Below are 21917 nucleotides of genomic sequence, written 5' to 3' on the forward strand. Positions count from 1 at the left end.
TTGTGGTGTTGATATTTTGGTGTTTCACAATTTATTATTGAAGTTTGTTCATCACATTTTGAACTATTGAATATGGGACAAAGAGGAGTGTCATTATTATTTTGATTATGATTCTTGGAAGAAAAAATGATGGGAAGTGAGCATTATATATGGCCCTTGATAGTTTGTGGGCATTGTATATTTATGGCTCATGGATCAGGAGGGTCCTTTACTGAAACTCTTCCAATTTATTTCACATAATTTAAAAGCAGGCAACATAGTCCGATATTCTTTTTGGTCTTTTTAGGGTGGGCTTAATTTATTTATTTTGTGTTGTTCCTCCCCTAATTTGTTCTTTGGAAGTTGTCAAATGACATGGCAGCAATCAGCAGTATTCTTTCTTTCTTCAAATCACTGCCTCGCCAACATGATATTCTCCACCAGAATAATGAGAAAATCAATGACGGCATCTCTATCTCACCTTGCCAAAGGGAACCCTCAGCTCCCTCTATGATTCTGGCATCATCAGCCCACTCCTTATCTGCTTCCTCTCAATCTCTTTACTGTATCTCCATATGAATTCTTTGTGATTGATTGGATTCTCTCAAACTGGCAGCAGCAGGATAGGATGATCTCTTTTCTCCTACAGCACTCTGCTTCTGGTGTCTTTTCAGTGTGTGAAACATGTTATCTTTTCAGGTTTGCTCTTCCAGCAGAGGCTGTACCTCCATAGCAGCAATGAGGGAGTCAGTCACATCAAAGGGTGTAATAGTGCTAATGACTCTTCCTATTAGCCTGCCTGACTTTTCTGTTAACATCACCATAGAACTAGGCTTAGAAAAGCATTATAGAGAAACTTCAGATAAGAGTACTTTCTCTTATCACATAACCCTTCAACAAGAAATCTTTTCACCATTTACTTAATTTTATCTTTAGGGTTATTTCTTTGTACTAAGCTTGCATAATTGCATTCAACCAGGACATGCACATACCATATATACTGGAATATAAGCTGAGATTTTTGGGCCCAAAAATGGGGATCTCTTTTTAAATTTGGATCAGTGCCCCCCCCCCCCCCCCCCAGACCTGTTGCAGCCCTTCACTGGGCAAAAACTCATGGCAACCATTTAGCTAGTGGATCTGCAAAGGGCAGGAGCGCATGAAGATCGCTCCTGCCACAGTTCACCAAAGGACCACCAGGGATTCAAAAGATATGCTGGGGGGGGGGGGGCGGGAGGGAGGGAGGTAAACGGTTCTTAGAGTCAGCTGGGACAGGAGGCGGAAAGGATCCCTCCTGTCCCAGTCTACTGCTGGACCACCAGGTTTTAGGGCAGGCCCAGTGGAGTCCTGCAAGGAATTGGAAGGACAGGGAACAGTGTGCAGATCCTGGTAGGGGGGCTTAGTGCAGAGCTGGGAAGTGGAGGGAGTGAAGTGGGGAGGTCTGAGTGCAGAGCCTGGCAAGGCACTTGAATAAATTAAATCCCCCGGTTTACATTCAAATCAACCTTTTTTTCCTCCTTTTTTTTGGGGGGGTGGAAGGTTACTTCGGCTTATTTTCAGGTTGGTTTATATTTGAGTGTATATGGTAAATAAAAAGTACTTGCCTACTAAATGTCTAATGTTATTTTCTCCTGTACTTACCTGAGTTAAGTCAATTAACTTCTGTTTAATGAATGGAACAGACTCAATCGCTCTTATCTCACAAATCAATTCAAATTTCTTCCTCAGCTCTTCCTCAGCATCTTCTAAAGCCTGGCGAAGAAGTTCCCGACTTTCCGCAGTCACTTCTTGAACTAGTATAAAAATACAGAAGCAAAAAACAGGCTGGTGTTTGAATACGTAATAATGCCCAGTTGCTTTCTTTGGTGCAGAAATTGGTACACCATTATGATAATATACATTATCTACAGTTCTGTTTATGAAATATGTTATTAGACATCAAAGGCATTAAACAATGGCAGAGCAGCTTCAAAATCCTCCATGTCAATCAATAATGGGGCAGCTTTAAAATAGTAATTTTGTTATATAGATGTTACTTCATTTGTTAAGAAATAGTAATTTTGTTATATAGATGTTACTTCATTTGTTTTATATTATGTTGACTCAATCATATTCTGTACAAGAAGTTTATTCTTGATAATATGTTCAAAATATAAATAAAGAAAATAAAAAATAATGGGGCAGCTTTAAACATACGGAATGACATCACAATGTGTTGTAACCTCTTTGAAATTTCATCTGAACTGGCCTTGCTTTCCTGGGGGTGAAGCTAATAGAACTAAATTTAAGGTTTACCTAAAAGCACATTTTTTTCAATTAGCATTACTAGTAATAATCCAGTTCTGTTGAGTTTCTCTTTTGTCATGCTCTCCAGGCTCATAGCATGCATATACTGAGTTTTGATTAGTCTATCCAGGGGGTGGGTAAACTTTTTGACTTGTGGAACACAATGGGTTCTTAAATTTGCCAGAGGGGCTGGGCGACCATGGGGGGCGAGGGGGAGCGGCGCCGGGCAACCGGGAGTAGGGGGGCACTAGGCTATCAGAGGGGGGGGGGTATGATGCACTGTAGAATGATGATGGTAAGAGAAAGGGCTAAGGCAGAAAGAACCCCCCCCCAAAAGGGCAGGCTGTTGTCTCTGGTTTATTCCCTTCCCTTTCCCTCCTCCCCTCCCAGCAGCATCTCTCCTTCTCCCTCCAGGTCCAGTAGCAGCTCTCCCTTTATTTTCTTTAGTCCAGCAGCTTACCAACCTCCAACCCTCCCCCTCCCCTCTGAGTACCTACCTGGACTAGCGGTGCTGGTGCTTTGCACGGTGGCCTCACTGTGCAGGAGAAGAACCAGGAAGCAGCTCCCCTAAAGCGCTGCAGCTCGCGCCTGCCACAAATAGACAGAGGTCGGCGGCGACGCTCATGCTCCTTCCACACACCAGTCGTGGAGAAGGGCCAGACGGTCGGTGGGCTGGTTTAAACATCTAAACAGGCCGGATATGGCCCGTGGGTCGTAGTTTACCCATGTCTGGTCTATCCTAATATTTTTTTAGTTTTTCCTTTTTTTTTCTGACATTTTATTGTATCCTCCGATCCCTCCAACTAAGCGGTATATCAAATTTAAATAAACTACTCTAAATAAAAGGGTGGTACACTAGGGAGGGTGCTATTGACAGCATTTGCCTGGCAGAACACTGAGATTAAATATGCCATCCTGCAGAAAAATTTAGATGGCTATAAACAGGCAAGTTGAAGGTGTTCCCCTTGCACAGTAAAACTATGTGGTTAGTGCTGAATGTTAGATGGCCAAGTTGGTCTAAACAAATAGTTGTGCTATAATCATCTGGATAACTTTAACTGGATATACTCAGCAGCAGGCTTATCCTGATGCTGTAAGTACTGCTAAATAACTGGTTAAAATTATCTGGATAAGTATACTGCTGACTGATTTGCTAAATATTACCCCACAGATTCTACATACTGAGTGCTCATGAAAACTGCGAGTATGAGCAGGGGTCACTTGAGAGGCTGCAATTTATAGCAATGAAACTGGATGAATGATTCAGAAGGTATTGAAAGAAACAGACTAACGCAATTAAAGAAACAGAGACCCAATTCCCTATAAGAAACTAGTGTAAAAATGAAGATAATATATTAACTATATAATTATTGCCAATATGAAACCATTTACTGGGAAAAAGGAATAACATTTTCCTGTTAACAACAGCATCATGAAAGATCTTTTGATCTGATGACATTGTTTTGTGCTATAGGGCAGGCAACACAAATTTTGGTCTTTCATTTGGTGATGCCACACTGCCAGCATGCACAGGATATGCTTCAGGTAAAAAGCTGACAATCACAAGTACCTTGTGAGGCCTGACCTGAATTTGCTTATCCTTAAAGAAGCTTTTCCCATTTCATTGCTTTCTTACTAGGATCCATGCAAGTGAATTTTCTTTACAAACATCAAAATTATTTTTGTTTTGGTTGCTTAAAAGAATTTAGGGGGTCAATATTCAAAGTGAGTTAGCCAAGGAAAAGTTCCTGGCTATTAAAATTGCCTGTGTGGGGCTATGCGCCGACATTCAGTGATACGTAACTGGTTAGGTTGTAGCTGCTATCTTGTGAGCTGTCCGGGTTGGAGTCAATTCTTATGTGGTTAACTGCCTAAGTTCATCAGACAAATTGGACCACATGAAACTCAGTCCTATCTCTACCTGGTTTCACTTAGGGAGATAAGTGCTGAATATCACACATAGGGGCTTATTTTCAAAGCAGACACACAAAGTATCTATTATACTTTGTGTGTCTAAGGGCCTCTTCTATTAAACTGCGCTAGCAGTTTTTAGTGCAGAGAGCCTTGCTGAATGGCCCACGCTGCTCCTGACGCTCATAGAGTTCCTAGGAACGTCGGGAGCAGCGTGGGCCATTCAGCGCAGCTCTCTGCACTAAAAACTGCTAGCGCAGTTTAATAGAAGAGGGGGGGTAAGTGTTTTGAAAATGAGCCTCTTAATCACATAAGACAGTGTTCTTTAACGGCCGGTCCGTGGACCGGTGCCGGTCCGAAGAAATCTCCTGCCAGTCCACAGGGCCGGCATGTGCATCGGGCCCCAGACATTGCTCTTCAGCCTCTGGTCCACGGTGCAATTGATGCGGTGTTGTCTTTGGGCCGGCTCCCTCTTCCTCAGTGCTGCAGTGCACAAAGCCGTGAGCAGAGGCTCCTACACGCATCCTGCGCCTGAACCAGAAGCCTTCTCTCTGACGTCACAACGTCAGAGGGGAGGCTTCCAGATGAGGCATGGGATGCGCGAGGAGCCACTGCCCACGGCTTTGTGCACTGCAGCACTGAGGAAGAGGGAGCTGGCTCAAAGATAACACTGAGGGGGGGGGGGCAGGCCAGGAGACAAGGCACAGCATGAAGGGAGAGAGACAACAACGATAGGGGGAATGCTTTTATTTTTTTATTTAGTGATTGATTTACACCTGCTGTCTGTTCAGGAAGAAATGCATTTGTTTCTTTTCCTCTGGGGTTGTACTGCTTGCAGAGTCTTGCATCTTAGGGTTTGTTTGTAAATATTAGTACTTTTACTTTTTGGTCCTGCATTTGCATGAGGTTATCTGTTTTCTGGTAGGAATGAATGTTTTTGGGGTTTTTTTTATTCTTTATTCATTTTCAAATCTTGCAACAAGTGTACAATATTCAATCAATTAATTCGTACAAAATCACTTGACATTAACATTATTATTATTAAATGCATATAAAAGAGACCCCACCCACACCCAACCCATTCATCAGGAACAAACCCATCAAAATACAAGATATACCACCCCAATCCCACTATAGGAATAAGATAAGAACATAAGAACATAAGCAGTGCCTCCGCTGGGTCAGACCATAGGTCCATCCTGCCCAGCAGTCCGCTCCCGCGGCGGCCCAAACAGGTCACGACCTGTCTAAATCACCAGAAGGTGCCCCCATGCCTCCTTGGTTTCCTAATTGAGTCCTATCTTCCTATCAAAGTCCTAGCCCTCCGGTCTTGCACCTGCACGACCTGGTTGGGTTTCTACATTTATTTTCTGGTTAGCTTTCTCAGTATCCCACGATCCCTTTATCCCTCAGGAATCCATCCAGTCTCTGTTTGAATCCCTGTACCGTACTCTGCCTGATCACTTCCTCCGGTAGCGCATTCCAAGTGTCCACGACCCTCTGGGTGAAAAAAAACTTCCTTGCATTCGTTTTGAACCTATCTCCCTTCAGTTTCTCCGAATGCCCCCTCGTACATGTTGTCCCCTTCAGCCTGAAGAATCTGTCCCTATCCACCCTCTCTATGCCCCTCATGATCTTGAAGGTCTCTATCATATCACCCCTGAGCCTCCTTTTTTCCAGAGAGAAGAGCCCCAGCCTATCCAACCTCTCAGCATATGGGTAGTGTTCCAGCCCTCTTACCAGTTTCGTTGCTCTCCTTTGGACTCTCTCAAGTACCTCCATGTCCTTCTTGAGGTACGGCGACCAATATTGAACGCAGTATTCCAGATGCGGACGCACCATCGCTCGGTACAGTGGCATGATGACTTCCCGCGTCCTGGTAGTTATGCCCCTCTTTATGATGCCCAGCATTCTGTTGGCTTTTTTTGAGGCCGCTGCGCACTGTGCAGATGGCTTCAGTGATGCATCCACCAGCACACCCAAGTCTCTCTCAAGATTGCTTTCTCCCAACAATGCCCCCCCCAATTTGTAGTTGAACCACGGGTTCTTTTTCCCTATATGCATAACCTTGCATTTTTCCACATTAAAGCGCATTTGCCATTTGTTTGCCCAGTCTTCCAGCTTGTCTAGGTCCCTTTGCAGGTCCTCACACTCCTCCCTGGAGCTAACTCTACCGCACAGTTTGGTATCGTCTGCAAATTTTATAACCTCGCACTTTGCCTCCTTTTCCAGGTCATTGATAAATATGTTGAAGAGTAACGGCCCCAGCACCGATCCCTGCGGCACACCGCTCGTGACTCCCCGCCAGTCAGAATATTGGCCCTTTACTCCAACCCTCTGCAGTCTACCCGACAACCAGTGCTCGATCCATCTGTGCACATCCCCTCCCACCCCGTGGTTCCACAGTTTCCTAAGCAGCCTTTCATGTGGTACCTTGTCAAAAGCCTTTTGAAAATCGAGGTAAATGATGTCGATGGGTTCCCCAATGTCCACCCGACTGCTTATTCCCTCAAAGAAGTACAGAAGGTTCGTTAGGCACGACCTTCCCTTACAGAAACCGTGCTGGCTTGTTCTCAGTAGGCCATTTCTCTCAATGTGCTCGCAAATGCCGTCCTTTATCATAGCTTCCACCATCTTCCCTATAATTGAAGTCAGGCTCACCGGCCTGTAGTTCCCGGGGTCACCTCTCGATCCCTTCTTGAAGATAGGTGTGACATTCGCCAATTTCCAGTCCTCTGGTACCTCTCCAGCTTTCAAGGATAGGTTACAAACATGCTGGATTGTGCCTGCTATTTCTTGTCTTAGTTCCTTCAGAACCCTTGGGTGGATCCCGTCCGGACCCGGTGATTTGCCACATTTTAACCTGTCTATCTGTTTGAGGACATCCTCCTTACTTACCTCTATGTGCTCCAATTTTTCAGCCTGTTCCCCACTCATGAGCTCCTCTGAGTCCGGTATATTAGATGTGTCTTCTCTCGTGAAAACCGACGAGAAGAACGTGTTCAACCTCTCAGCTACCTCTTTATCCTCCTTAATCACTCCCTTCCTATCCCCATCGTCCAACGGCCCCACCTCCTCTCTCGCTGGTCGTTTCCCCTTTACGTAACTGAAGAATGCCTTGAAGTTTTTTGCTTCCCTGGCCAGCCCCTCTTCGTATTTCCCTTTTGCTTTTCTAACCTCTCGGTGACATTCTTTTTGGCATTTCCTGTGCGCCTGGTGATTTTCCTCCGTTGGATCCTTTTTCCATCTCCGGAAGGATACTTTTTTGTCATTTATTGCCTTCTTTACTTCTGCTGAGATCCAAATCGGGTCCTTTGACCGCTTGTTATTGCAGCCTTTCCTGAAACTGGGGACGTATGTTTTTTGTGCTTCCTGCAGGGTGTCCCTGAATAGGGTCCAGGCGCTTTCCACAGTCTCCATCCTAAAGATGTTTCTGAGCTTCCTCCCCACCATTTCCCTCATAGCAACATAGTTCCCTTTCTTGAAGTTGAGCACAGTTGTTGCGGTTCTCCTTACTATGGGTGTCCCCCTTTCTAATGTGAATCTGATCGCATTGTGGTCGCTGTTGCCTAGTGGTCCTCCCACTTCTACCCCTCTTGCAGGCCCCCCTAATCCGTTCAGGATGAGGTCAAGGGTAGCACTCCCCCGCGTCGGTTCCTTGACCAGTTGCTCCATGAAGCAGTCCCTCACAGCTTCTACAAATCCTGTTTCCCTAGTGCAGTTGGAGTGACCCGTACTCCAGTCTATCCCTGGGTAGTTGAAGTCCCCCATCACTGTTACACTTCCAGCCCTGCACTCCTGTCTCAGTTCAGCTTCCAGGTCGTGTCCGAGTCCTTCCGGCATGCCAGGTGGGCGATAGTACAGCCCCAGTTTTATGCCTGCACCCTTGTTTCCCGGCAATTTGACCCATAGCGATTCCAGCCCCTCTGCCTTCGTTGCCATATCCATCCCGACCGAGTAGATAGAGTCCTTTATATATAGTGCTATGCCTCCCCCCTTCTTGTGGGTCCTGTCTCTCCTGTAGAGCTTGTACCCCGGCAGCGCCACATCCCATTGATTCTCCTCTGTCCACCATGTTTCTGTAATTCCAATTATATCCAGGTCTTCCCCCTTGGCCACGACCTCTAGTTCATCCATCTTGGCCATGAGGCTTCTTGCATTTGCATATAAGCACCTCAGGTCCCGTCGTTTTTCCTCCACCTCTGCATTCATCTCTGCAATCACCTCTGCATTCACCTGGGCCGCCTCTCCTGCTCCCTGTACTTCTGTTTTGCCCTTTGCCTTTACCCTCGTAGCTTTCAGTTTCTCCACATTTCCGCCACCCCACTTCCCCGCTTTTCCTCTGGGTTTTCTTGCCCCCTCCTGGGCCCCGGCCTCTGTTCGATCCCCCTCGCCTTGTGTAGCCCCTATAATGCCCTCAGCTTTCGCCCTCTTGCCACCCAGTCCCCCTGTGTCTCCATGCACCTTAGTCTCCACACAGCAAGCTCCCTTTACCTGTTGTTTCCCTCGCTGTCTGATCCTGAGATCCACTGGTCTCTCTACTTCCTCCGTGCAGTCAGCCCGTTCAGCATCTGTTCTGGATACTGTTGTCCGAAGCGTCAACATCAGATCAGCTGTCGGCTTTCCCCCTCTCCTCAGTTTAAAGCACTCTCGATCTCCTTCCTCACATTGGCAGCCAGTAGTCTAGTTCCCTCTGTGCTCAGGTGCAGGCCGTCCCGCCGGTAGAGCTTACTCTTTCCCCAGAAGGACGTCCAGTTCCTTACAAAGTGGAAGCCCTCCTCCTGGCACCATCTCCTCAACCATGCATTCACAGCCTGGAGGTCTGCCTGCCTTTTTGCATCTGCTCTCGGCACAGGCAGGATCTCTGAGAATGCTATCCTCCGGGTACTCCGCTTCAGTTTTCGTCCCAGGACCCTGAACTGGTCAGTCAGCATGGCCATGCTGAAGTTCCTCCGGCTCACATCATTTGTTCCGACGTGGATTATCACTGCAGTCTCCTCTGTCTCTGCTCCGTCCAGGATCCTCTCGATCCTATCAGTGACGTCTCGTGTCTTGGCCCCTGGGAGACAAGTCACTAGCCGATCCTCCCTTCCTCCAGCTACGTGACTATCTACCTCTCTCAAGATCGAGTCTCCCACCACAATAGCAGACTTCCCTTTCCTCAGCAACCTCCTCTGCCTCAGGTCCGTGTCCTCGGTGTAGTGAGGTGTCTCACCCTCGGGGTCTCGGTGACTCACGGTCTCCTCCTCTTGTGTGGTTCCTCCGCTAGGTCCTTCCCCGGTGTCGCCTTGTGGATCCTGGGTCTCGTCTGCCGACATCTGTCTGTGCAGCTGCTGGTCCTGTCCTTCCGCCTTCCTATAGGCCTCCTCGATGAATCTCTCAAGGTCCCTCACCTGGTCCACAATGAGGCCTGCTCCATCTGTGTCCTTGGTTGACCAGCTCGTCTCCTCTATGTTGCGCAGTCCCTCCAGTCCCTCCAGTTCCTGGACCTTGACCCTCAATCTGCCGACCTCCATCCTCAGGCTTTCCAGTTCCTGACACCGACCGCATATGTATGCCCGCCTCCCGGAGGGGAGGTAGTCATACATATGACACTCAACGCAGTAAACTGGGTAGCTCTGCTGGGTTCCTGTAGCCTCCATTTCTTTCTCCTTGCTCCTACGGTCCCTCGGTGGTTGAGAGTGGCTTTTGGCGTGCAGCTAGTTGAAAGGGTAGAGAGAGAGAGAGAAGAGTGAGAAGTTGCAAGGGTAGAGAGAGAGAGAGAGAGAGAGAAGAATGATAAGCCGAAAGGGTAGAGAAGGAAGAAAGTGGTGAAAAGAAATATTTTTTTTGTTTTTTTGTTTTTTTTTTTATATTTGGGTTGAAGTTAGGTTTGCTGCTGGGCTGCCTGGGCTCCTTCTTAAGGCTCCTTCGCGAAGGCGCACTCGCTAAGGCGAGCGCCTTTACCGCTCGCCTTCGCCGCGCGCCGAACGGCTGGGCGCCGTTGGCTCCCTTCCTCTTCTAGTGGAGCCCGGGCCGATGTGACCTGTGACGCACGGGGTGGGCGGAGCTAACTCTCGCCGCAACCCCGATCTGCCTGCCTCCCCAGTCCTCCTTTCCTCAGCGTCCCCGGCTCACCTCTCTGCCTGAAACCAAAAAAAAACACAGAGAAACAACTCTACAGCCAGCAGAAGCGCCGAATGAATGTTGAAAAGCATACAATGTGCTTTGTGGTTTTTAATTTTGTGGTTAACCATTATGTGTTGTTTGTGTGTGTTTATATATGAAAAATGAATGGAAAAAATGGTGTTGCAATTAGTACTATTATGGGGGTGAGGTCTGGGGTGGAGATGGGCGGGGCCTGGCCCACGACTTAGCCTAGTGTTCTTCAACTGCTGGTCTGCGGACTGGTGCTGGTCCACAAAATAATTATTTTATTTCCACCGGTCCTTAGGTGTCAAAAGGTTGAAGAATACTGACATAAGGGATATTCAGTGGTGGTGCCCGGATATGGCAATGGAACTAAATATCAAGAACAAAAAGCTGGTAGCGGCTAAAAATCAAACATTCACTTCCACCAGCTGAATATCTACCCCTTATGTTTTTATTTGCATGGAAGTGTTTATTTGTTTGTTTATGTTTATTAAAATCTTTATATACCGCATATACAGCCAAAAGAGGATCAAAGCGGTTTACAATATAATTCAATCAAAATTATAAAAAGAACTCCATTTAAATAGAAAAGGAAAAAAGAAAAAAGTAACATTCCTAATACATAATATTATATAACAATCTAAATAAATTAAATTAAAAATAAATGAAAATTAAAAATATAAGAATATATAAATACAGATTAAAGTCCCAAATTCACATCCTGTCAGTTTAAAAAGGCCAGTTGAAAATAATGTGCCTTTAGATGTCTTTTAAAATTTTGGAAAGATTCTTCCTTTCTCAATTCTACAGGCAAACTATTTCATAACATTGGAACTAAATTAAAAAAAAAAAGTGCACAATTTCTAGTTGAGGCAAGATAAGCCTTTAGAATATGGGGTACAACGACTCTTTTATCGTTCAGTGATCTTAACAATCACCTAGGTGCATAAAATAACACTAAGGCCCTCTTCTATCAAACTATGATAGTAGTTTTTAGCGCGGGGAGCCAAGCTGAATGGCTCGCGCTGCTCCCAACGCTCATTGAGTTCCTATTAGCGTCGGGAGCAGTGCAGGCCATTCAGCGTGGCTCCCCGTGCTAAAAACTGCTATCGCAGTTTGATAGAAGAGGCTCTAAGTTAGACAGATATAACAGTTGTAGCTCAAATAATGCTCTATGTACAGTTTATTGTAACAAAGAAACTACTCATTAACATTGTTTTTAAATTTAGAACTGATTAGCTCTCAAATCATCTCTGAATGGTTTCATTAGAATACCTATTTTTTGTTTGTATTTCTGGACCATTATTTTAGCTTGCTTTGTATTTCTATGGCCCTCTGCTACCTGCTCCACCAGGTCTTTCATTTCCTTCTCCTCCTGAAGACGTTTTTCAGTATACTTATGCATGATTTCTGCTGTCTAAACACAAAACAGAAAAAAAAACCCCAAGCAATGAATAAAACTCAGTTTCAGCAATAGACAGTGATTTATGGTGTTAGTAGTCAACTAGGTAAAACAAATCTGGATAGATGGTTTTTTAAAGACCAATGCTTGAATACCGTATTTCCCCATGTATAGGTTGTGGCTTATACATGGATTTTACAAACCTATGCGATGGGTGCAGCTTCCTTATATGAGGCGGCCTATCTAAAGACATCGTAGATAAGCCACCCTCAGTGGACGGTTGCCGGCTGCCTCCTCCAATGTTACAGCCAGCGGTGCAGGGCAGGAGCGATCTTTTCGGCAACCAACCTGGCCCCACGCTGCTTCCTCAATGCTTGCCGTCAATTCTCACGAGTCCCGCGAGAACTGACGGCAGGCATTGAGGAAGCTGCGTGGGGCCAGGCTGGATGCCAAAAAGATCACTCCTGCCCTGCACCGCTGGCCGCAACATGGGAAGAGGCTGTCCAGCGAATGAGCTATTTTAAAAGGTACAGGGGACTCCAGTAGCGCTGTGGCTTATCTAGGATTTTTTAAATGAGAATAGGCGTTTCCTGCGGCCTATACATGGGGAAATAAGATAATTAGTTCAGGTCACTGTAAGTATTAGTTGATGTTGGAAAATCTAGAATTATAATACTGGTGCATTGTTTGTACTAGATAAAGCAGTATCAACTGGAAGCTGAAATCTAGTAGAGAAAATTCAAGAGAAAAACTAAATTCCTAGAAGGATATGAGGATATGTGTTCCCAGTTGGGAGAGTGTGCTGCTCAGCTGGAGGTGAGGTGAACTGATGTCTTTATCTTTATTTAAGTTTTTGATTAAACGCTTATCCAGGAGTACAAAGCGTTGTACAAAATATTTCAAAATAGCTGGAAGATAAACATTTCAACTTATTAGACATACATAAACTAATTATTGGACATACATGAACAATGGGAAAAGGGGGGGAGAACCACAATTTTTATAGAAAGAATACATAGAAGGAAAATACAATAGGAGATGGGCAAAAGTTAAAATTGCTGGAGTAGAAATGGGAAAAAGTTAAAAATTGCTGGAGTAGATATGTGTGTAGTTATCAGTTATAGGCATCTTTAAAGAGCAAACACCTTAGACTGCTTTTGAATTTTTGCAAGTTTCATTCGGCTCTTAGGTAGGCCCAGGTTTATTAGGCCAGGACTGGAAGCCATTTTGTTTTTTGTTTTCACCTTTTTGGGTTTCACTGGAGCTTCTAATTTGTGTTACTGGCTATAAGGAATCCAGTTTGAAAAGAAGTCTTATATTTGGAAATTTTGGACTGGGATTGCTTGTGATTAACAGTTTTTTGCAATGCTTGTGTTTTTGAATTACTGGGAATGTTTTTGTTTTCCTTTTTGCAAATAAAATAATTACTTGAATTAAATCTAAAAAGAGACTATGAAACTCATTAGTAGCACTTGACCTGTCATTCCAAAAGCTGAATTCCGCTCGGTCAGCGCTGTATGTGTCGAGTATTTCTGGCTAGACCTACTTGGGTACGGCTATGCCTGGTGACATTACTCCTACAAATTCTTCATAAAGAAAATATTTTTGTGTTAAAAAATGTAACCGTTTTTGCTGACCTCTAACAGTTTACAGGAATGATGCCAAAATCTACTCTCCATGTTGGCATGTTGCTACAATACAGCTTAAAACTATAGGAATAGCAGGCCATATCATCGGTAGTAATTCAGCAACATTTTACCTCTTCTTTCATTATAGCAGCCTTCATTTTGTTTTCCTCAATTACTTTCTGGCGGGCCAGAAGTGCTTCTTCATGGCTTATCCTCCCTTCCAAACGTCTATACTCTATTTTTGCTAGCTGTTGCTCCAAGTCTTTCTCTTTCATCTTTCTTTTCCATTCGAAGAATTCTGAGGCATCACGAGCTCCTTGTATAAAGTTTTCAATTCTAAAGTGGGGAAAATAAATAAGTTACATACAGTTTTAGCTCAAAACCCCAGAACAAACTTTTATTGATTATGACAGGAGTTGCCATTCAACATATTACTAACAATTGGAAAGATCATAGCAGACTTAACTTTAATTTTGGGTGGAATTCGCTGTCATTTAAATAAAATGGAACGTTCAATAGCGGTACAAAATGGAAATTATAAAAGTTTTATTAAAATATGGGAGCCATTAACATTGTTTTGTAATGAATAAACACCATTTTTCTTTTGAAGATACATCATTTAAGGAAGGGTGGGGGGAGGGGTTTGTACACTTGGAGAGGGTAAAATGAATTAAGAAGAATAGTGTTGGGAGGGAGGGTGGGTTATGGGTTTATATATATATATACAATTGTTTTGTCTTGATGGATTTATCAAGTGTTGTTTTTGAGCCTATGTATGATTTTTCTTGTACACTTGTTGAATGATTAAAAAGGAATAAAGAATTTAAAAAACAAACAAACAAAAAAACCCCAGAACAGCTGTAAAGCACAGTTACTTACCGTAACAGGTGTTATCCAGGGACAGCAGGCAGATATTCTTGACTGATGGGTGACGGCACCGACGGAGCCCCGGTACGGACAATTTTAGAGTGATCTCACTCTAAGAACTTTTAGAAAGTTCTAGCTCGGCCGCACCGCGCACGCGCGAGTGCCTTCCCGCCCGACAGAGGCGCGCGGTCCCTCAGTTAGTATAAGCCAGCTAAGAAGCCAACCCGGGGAGGTGGGTGGGACGCAAGAATATCTGCCTGCTGTCCCTGGATAACACCTGTTACGGTAAGTAACTGTGCTTTATCCCAGGACAAGCAGGCAGCTATTCTTGACTGATGGGTGACCTCCAAGCTAACAAAAAGAGGGATGGAGGGAAGGTTGGCCATTAGGAGAACAAATTTTGCAAAACAGATTGGCCGAAGTGACCATCCCTTCTGGAGAATGTATCCAGACAATAATGAGATGTAAAAGTGTGAACTGAGGACCAAGTAGCAGCCTTGCAGATTTCCTCAATAGGAGTGGAACGGAGGAAAGCTACAGATGCTGCCATTGCTCTGACTTTATGGGCTGTGACAGAACCTTCCAGTGTCAGTCCGGTCTGAGCATAACAGAATGAAATGCACGCTGCAAGCCAATTAGACAACGTACGTTTAGAAACAGGACGTCCCAATTTATTCGGATCAAAGGACAGAAAGAGTTGGGGAACTGATCTGTGGGGTTTCGTACGCTCCAGATAGTAAGCAAGAGCCCTTTTACAATCCAAAGTATGCAGAGCTTGTTCCCCAGAATGAGAATGAGGTTTTGGAAAGAAAACAGGTAAAACAATGGATTGGTTGAGATGAAATTCAGAAACAACCTTGGGGAGAAACTTTGGATGTGTACGCAGAACCACCTTGTCATGGTGAAAAACCGTAAAAGGTGGATCTGCAACCAGTGCATGAAGCTCACTGACCCTCCTGGCAGAGGTAATGGCAATAAGAAAAAGTACCTTCCAAGTGAGAAATTTGAAAGGAGAGGTAGCTAAAGGTTCAAATGGAGGTTTCATTAAAGCGGAAAGAACCACATTGAGATCCCAGATAACCGGAGGGGCTTTAAGAGGTGGTTTCACATTGAAAAGCCCACGCATGAACCTGGATACCAGGGGATGAGCTGAAAGAAGTTTTCCATGGACTGGCTCATGAAAAGCTGCAATGGCACTGAGGTGGACCCTGATGGAAGAGGACTTCAGGCCAGAATCAGACAAAGAAAGAAGATAATCCAACAACGTCTCCACCGCTAGGGAAGTGGGATCAAGATGATGAAGAAGACACCAGGAAGAAAACCTCGTCCACTTTTGATGGTAACATTGTAGAGTGGCTGGTTTCCTGGAGGCATCCAGAATGGAACGAACGGGCTGAGACAAAAGAGTATCAGTCGAGTTCAGCCCGAGAGATACCAAGCCATCAGGTGTAGAGACTGGAGGTTGGGATGCAGAAGGGTTCCCTGCTGTTGCGTAAGCAGAGAAGGAAACAGAGGAAGAAGAAAAGGTTCCCTGGAACTGAGTTGAAGTAGAAGGGAGAACCAATGTTGCCTGGGCCACCTCGGAGCAATCAGAATCATGGTGGCTCGTTCCCTCTTGAGCTTGAACAAGGTTCTCAACATGAGAGGTAGAGGAGGGAAGGCGTACAGGAACAGATTCGACCAGTCGAGGAGAAAAGCATCTGCTGTGAGACGGTGTGGAGAGTAAAGTCTTGAGCAGAAACGGGGCAGCTGGTGATTGTGAGGAGCTGCAAAGAGGTCTATCTGAGGAGTGCCCCATTGAGTGAAGATAGACTGTAGAGTTACAGGGTCGAGTGTCCACTCGTGAGGCTGGAGAATTCTGCTGAGTTTGTCCGCTAATGAATTCTGTTTCCCCTGAATGTAAATAGCTTTCAGGAAGAGATGATGGTCTATGGCCCAATTCCAGATCTTCTGGGCTTCCTGGCATAAAAGGCGAGAGCCTGTCCCACCCTGTTTGTTGATGTAGTACATCGCAACCTGATTGTCTGTGCACAACAGAAGGACCTGAGGAAAGAGAAGGTGTTGAAAGGCCTTGAGGGCGTAAAACATCGCTCTGAGTTCCAGGAAATTGATTTGATGCTTCTTTTCCTGGGCTGACCAAAGACCCTGAGTCTGGAACTCGTTCAAGTGAGCTCCCCATGCGTACAGAGAGGCGTCGGTGGTGATGACTAGTTGATGAGGAGGCTGATGGAACAGAAGACCTCTGGATAGATTTGAGGATACCAACCACCATTGCAGAGACTGACGAAGAGATGATGTCACAGATATGTGTCGTGAGCAAGAGTCCGACGCTTGGGACCACTGGGTCGCAAGGGTCCATTGAGGAGTGCGCAGGTGAAGACGGGCATGAGGTGTGACATGAACTGTGGATGCCATGTGTCCCAAGAGCACCATCATTTGTCTTGCTGAGATGGACGGCAGAGGAAGTACCTGGTGACATAGAGACTGAAGGGTCTGAAGCCGATTGGATGGCAGGAAAGCTCTCATGAGGAGTGTGTCTAGGATCGCTCCAATGAATTGAAGTCTCTGAGTGGGAATGATATGAGATTTGGGTAGATTGATCTCGAATCCCAGAAGTTGCAGAAACTGGATGGTTTGGTTGGTGGCCAGAAGGACCGCTTGGGCAGAAGTGTCTTTGATCAACCAATCGTCCAGGTAAGGAAATACCTGCAGGTGGTGAGAGCGCAGAAAAGCCGCCACCACAATGAGACATTTGGTGAATACCCTTGGAGATGAGGCAAGACCGAAGGGCAGCACCTTGTACTGGTAATGACAATGATTGATCATGAATCGGAGATATGGTCTTGAGGTTACATTGATCGGTATGTGAGTGTAAGCCTCTTTGAGATCGAGGGAGCATAGCCAGTCGTTTTGATTTAGAAGGGGATAAAGTATGGCTAAAGAAAGCATCTTGAATTTTTCTTTTACTAGATGAATGTTGAGATCGCGAAGGTCCAGGATGGGTCTGAGATCTCCTGTCTTTTTGGGAACTAGAAAGTAACGGGAGTAGAATCCCTGCCCCTTTTGATCTAGAGGAACTTCCTCTATAGCGTTCAGAAGGAGGAGGGATTGGACCTCCTGAATAAGGAGGGCTGATTGAGGACTGTTCAAAGCAGACTCTTTTGGCAGGCTTTGAGGTGGGAGAGTCTGAAAGTTGAGAGAGTAGCCGTGGCGGATGATGTTGAGGACCCATTGGTCCGAAGTGATTACTTCCCACCGGCTGAAGAACAGAGAAAGTCGACCTCCTATTGGTTGAGGCAGGAGAACAGGAACAGGGATACTGGCTATACTGCGGAGAATGAAGTCAAAAGGGCTGTGACTTCTGCTGAGGAGGTTGTTTCGCAGGTTGCTGCTGTTGCTGCTGTCGGGGAGGCTGACGTTGCTGTTGCCTCTGACGTCGAGGTTGTTGAGCAGTGGTAGGCAATGGACGGGCTGTGAAACGGCGTTGATAAGCCGATTGCTGCCTGTATGGTCTTGGTGGAGGAGGCTTCTTTTTATTCTTGAGCAGGGTATCCCAGCGCGTCTCATGAGCCGAGAGCTTTTGGGTGGTAGAGTCCATGGAATCCCCAAAGAGCTCATCCCCTAGGCATGGGGCGTTGGCTAACCGATCTTGATGGTTAACATCAAGCTCGGATACCCGAAGCCAGGCCAAACGGCGCATAGCCACCGACATAGCTGTCGCTCTGGATGTAAGTTCAAAGGTGTCATATATGGACCTAACCATAAACTTACGAAGTTGGAATAGAGACGACAAGCAGGAGTGAAAAGATGGATGTTTTCTTGAAGGAAGATACTTCTCGAAGGAAGCCATGGTGGTAAGGAGATGCTTTAAATAAAAAGAAAAATGAAAAGCATAATTACTAGCTCTATTTGCTAACATAGCGTTTTGGTAGAGCCTCTTACCGAATTTATCCATGGCCCTTCCTTCTCTGCCAGGAGGGACAGATGCATATACACTGGCTCCTGAAGTCTTTTTAAGGGTGGATTCGACAAATAAGGATTCGTGTGGAAGTTGAGGCTTGTCGAACCCAGGAATGGGAATTACCTTGTATAGAGAATCCAGTTTACGTGGGGCCCCTGGAACAGTTAAAGGAGTCTCTAAATTTTTATAGAAAGTTTCCCTCAAGATGTCATGAAGGGGAAGCTTCAAAAATTCCTTTGGAGGCTGATCAAAATCAAGGGCATCCAAAAAAGCTTTAGACTTTTTGGATTCAGCCTCCAAAGGAATGGACAAAGACTCACACATCTCTTTCAAGAAATTGGAGAAAGAGGAAGTGGTCTGTTTGGAGGATGGGTCAGGGAGAGCCGAATCCTCCTCCTCTGAGGAACATTCTCCTTCAGAAAGAAAGGGTTCCTCTGAGTCCCCCCACAGATCAGGGTCTCTGACATGGGAAGAATGGTCCCGAGACTCAGGTGTCGATGTTTGCATGTGTCGGGTTTTGCGTACCGACTTACCCGACCTCATCGATACCGAGTCAGGCGATGTTATCGGTCGCACCGGTGCCGAAGTCTGTACCGATTGATGGTGAGCTGTCGGCTCCGGTGCAAGGACTGGCATCGATACCGATGAAGTTAGGTGAAGCGGTACCGAGACAGTAGAAGCAGGTAAGACAGGTTCGACAACCGGTACCGACACGGGTTGATGTACAACCGGTACCGATGGCTCGGTGCGGACTGGCACCGGAAGGTTCGGTGTCATTATAGCAGGAAGGAGTCGTTCTAATTGCTCCTTAAGCTGCACATGAAGGATGGCCGTAATGCGGTCATCGAGGGATGGCACCGGTACCGCTTTTTTCTTCTGCGGTACCTGCGGTGCCGCTCTACGCCCCGGAGATGAGGAGCCCGATGTCGAGGGACTCACCTCAATAGGGGCGGAGCGCTTCCGCTGGCGTCTAACCGGCGGCAGGACTGGGCTCACTGCACTCGAGGCCGGAAGACGTTCCAGCGGGGAAGGCTTCTTAGCCGGCTTACCTGACTGTTGGGATGCCGGTGTGGAATCACGCGGCGTCGAAGACGAGGGTGCCGACTGAAGCGGTGCCGAAGCCGGAGTCGAAGGAACGGGGTCGGACATCTCGGCACCGAATAACAAACGCTGTTGAATTAAGCGATTTTTTAAAGTTCTTTTCTTTAAAGTAGCACAGCGGGTGCAAGAAGAGGCCTGATGCTCAGGACCCAAACACTGCAAGCACCAGTTGTGTGGGTCCGTGAGAGATATAGGCCTAGCACACCGCTGGCACTTTTTAAAACCCGGTTGAGGGGGCATGAAAGGGAAAACGGCTTCCGCCAAATCGAAGGCCGAGGCTTCGATGGTGGCAGAAGGCCCCGCCGGGGAAAAACCGAAATTGAAGAAAAAAATGTAAGATTGTTTTGTTTTTTTTTTTTTTTTTCAAAATAAAAGAAAGGTTAAAGAAATCAAACGTTTACGCGAGCGGGAAGGCAAGTTAAGAAAAAATTTCAACAGCCGTTGAAAACGCGTCTTCTTAGCTCCGCGGAAACTAAGAAACTGAGGGACCGCGCGCCTCTGTCGGGCGGGAAGGCACTCGCGCGTGCGCGGTGCGGCCGAGCTAGAACTTTCTAAAAGTTCTTAGAGTGAGATCACTCTAAAATTGTCCGTACCGGGGCTCCGTCGGTGCCGTCACCCATCAGTCAAGAATAGCTGCCTGCTTGTCCTGGGATAAAATGCTGTAAAATGAAATGGGGTCAAACGAACATTTCCATGTGACACAATCCTTCTTTAGTTAATGCAAACCAAACCTCTCTGAGTAAGAATTATTTTGCTTGCTATATAATCTCAGAATAAAAATAATGCATTATCACATCTTGCATACTGACATATTTGAACGTCTCGATCATGTCTCCCCTCTCTCTGCGTTCCTCAAGTGAGTATGGCTGGGTAAGTTGCAGCTATACTCACTTGAGGAACGCAGAGAGAGGGGAGACATGATCGAGACTTTCAAATATGTCACGGGCCATATCGAGGCAGAAGAAGATCTCTTTTTTCTTAAAGGACCCACAGCAACCAGAGGGCACCCTTGAGAATCAGGGGAGAGAAATTCCATGGCGACACCAGAAAATATTTCTTCACCGAAAGGGTGGTTGATCGCTGGAATAGTCTTCCACAACAGGTAATTGAGGCCAGCAGCATGCCAGAATTTAAGAAACGATGGGCATGTGGGATCACTTCATGGGCGTAGTTAGGGGGTGGGTCATTAGTGTGGGCAGACTAGATGGGCCGTGGCCTTTTTCTGCCGTCATTTTCTATGTTTCTAGAAAGTGTAGACAAGGAAGAAAGGACAAAATTATTGTATATTTTCTGCTGGGTTAATTGAGGCACTGGGAAGCTAAGAGACTAGTCCAAGTTTGTAAAAAGTTGGTCACCTAGGGCTCCTTTAACTAAGCCGCGTTAGGGCTTTAATGCGCGGAATAGCGCGCGCTAGACCTTAATGCCAGTACTGAGCTGGTGTTAGTTCTAGAAGCGTAGCGTGTAGTAATTTCCTGTCTGCGCTAAAAATGCTAGTGCATATTAATAAAAGGAGCCCTTAATCAGTATTAGATCCCATGAACTGTGAATCCTAACCTCATTTAGTCTACCAGAACATGAGGATGACTTTGTTTAGGTCATTTAGGCCCTCTTTTACTAAGCTGCGGTACAGGTTTCTACCGCAATCTGGAGTGCTAAATGCTCCGATGGTCATAGGAATTTTATGAGCACTGGAGCAGCGTTGGAGCATTTAGCACTCTGCTACCATGGCTTAATAAAAAGGGGGATTTAGCTTAGAAAAAAAGATGTTTCTATTCATGTATTCCGAATCACACCAGTATTATATATAAGGTTTGGCAAACATTGTCTTTTATAAAATACATATAGCACTGCCAAAAAAGCACACACATTTAGTGCCAGTCACAACAGAAGAAGCCATCTTATAAAACAAAATGGAATTACTATCAAGGGGCACATACAAGTAGTATTATATTTTAGACAAGATGCTATTCTGTCTCTTATACATCTGTAATTGGCAGATTTTGCAAATCTACACATCTACCAGAAACTAATTAAGGAGCTGAGCTTTGAAACTCAAAATTTAGCAAAAGGAAATAATTTCCAGTGCTCCTAAGTATTCCCCTAAACCCCGTCAAAGCAATATGTTATTCGGGGGATTACCTGAATGTACACTATTTCAATAACCTTCAGGCTTGCAGGTGATATAATTTTTATTTATTTTTTATTAATTTGTTATTTACAACTTGGAGCTAAATGAAGAATTTCCTCCTGCTGCAATATCGTAAACGGCTACAATCTACAGGATACTATGGAACAGGACCTCCGTACTTTAGAAAGTTGGTCCTCTATCTGGCAGCTGGGCTTCAACACCAAGAAATGTAAGGTCATGCATCTTGGAAATGGAAATCCATGCAGAAATTACACCTTGAATGGAGAAACTTTGACATTCTGCTCAGAAACTGTGACTGACATCTCCACAACCATCAGAATCCTAGGAGTACACCTATACCAGTGGTCTCAAACCCGCGACCCGGGGGTTATATGCGGCCTGCCAGGTACTATTTTGAGGCCTTCGGTATGTTTATCATAATCACAAAAGTAAAATAAAACAGTTTCTTGATCATATGTCTCTTTAGCTATAAATTACAATATTATTATTAAGACTTAGCCA

General features: G+C 45.4%; 1 protein-coding gene and 1 long non-coding RNA gene across 3 annotated transcripts in view; one reads left to right on the plus strand and one right to left on the minus strand.

Annotated features, from left to right (window-relative positions):
- Positions 1 to 2078, plus strand: part of LOC117363285 — a 74773-nt gene extending 72695 nt beyond the window's left edge. The window contains exon 3 of the long non-coding RNA XR_004540016.1: positions 1708 to 2078. This is a non-coding gene — a long non-coding RNA (uncharacterized LOC117363285). The remainder of the gene's footprint in view (positions 1 to 1707) is intronic.
- CFAP99 (cilia and flagella associated protein 99) overlaps positions 1 to 21917 on the minus strand; it is a 210526-nt gene that overhangs the window by 58892 nt on the left and 129717 nt on the right. For both annotated transcript variants that reach the window (XM_033950677.1, XM_033950685.1), the window contains 3 exons: positions 13470 to 13674; positions 11584 to 11725; positions 1621 to 1772 (listed from right to left, as the gene is read on the minus strand). In XM_033950677.1, the coding sequence (XP_033806568.1) occupies positions 1621 to 1772; positions 11584 to 11725; positions 13470 to 13674 (499 nt within the window). The remainder of the gene's footprint in view (positions 1 to 1620; positions 1773 to 11583; positions 11726 to 13469; positions 13675 to 21917) is intronic.

The sequence above is a fragment of the Geotrypetes seraphini genome, chromosome 1, assembly GCF_902459505.1.
Source record: "Geotrypetes seraphini chromosome 1, aGeoSer1.1, whole genome shotgun sequence".
NCBI classification, from domain to species: domain Eukaryota; kingdom Metazoa; phylum Chordata; class Amphibia; order Gymnophiona; family Dermophiidae; genus Geotrypetes; species Geotrypetes seraphini.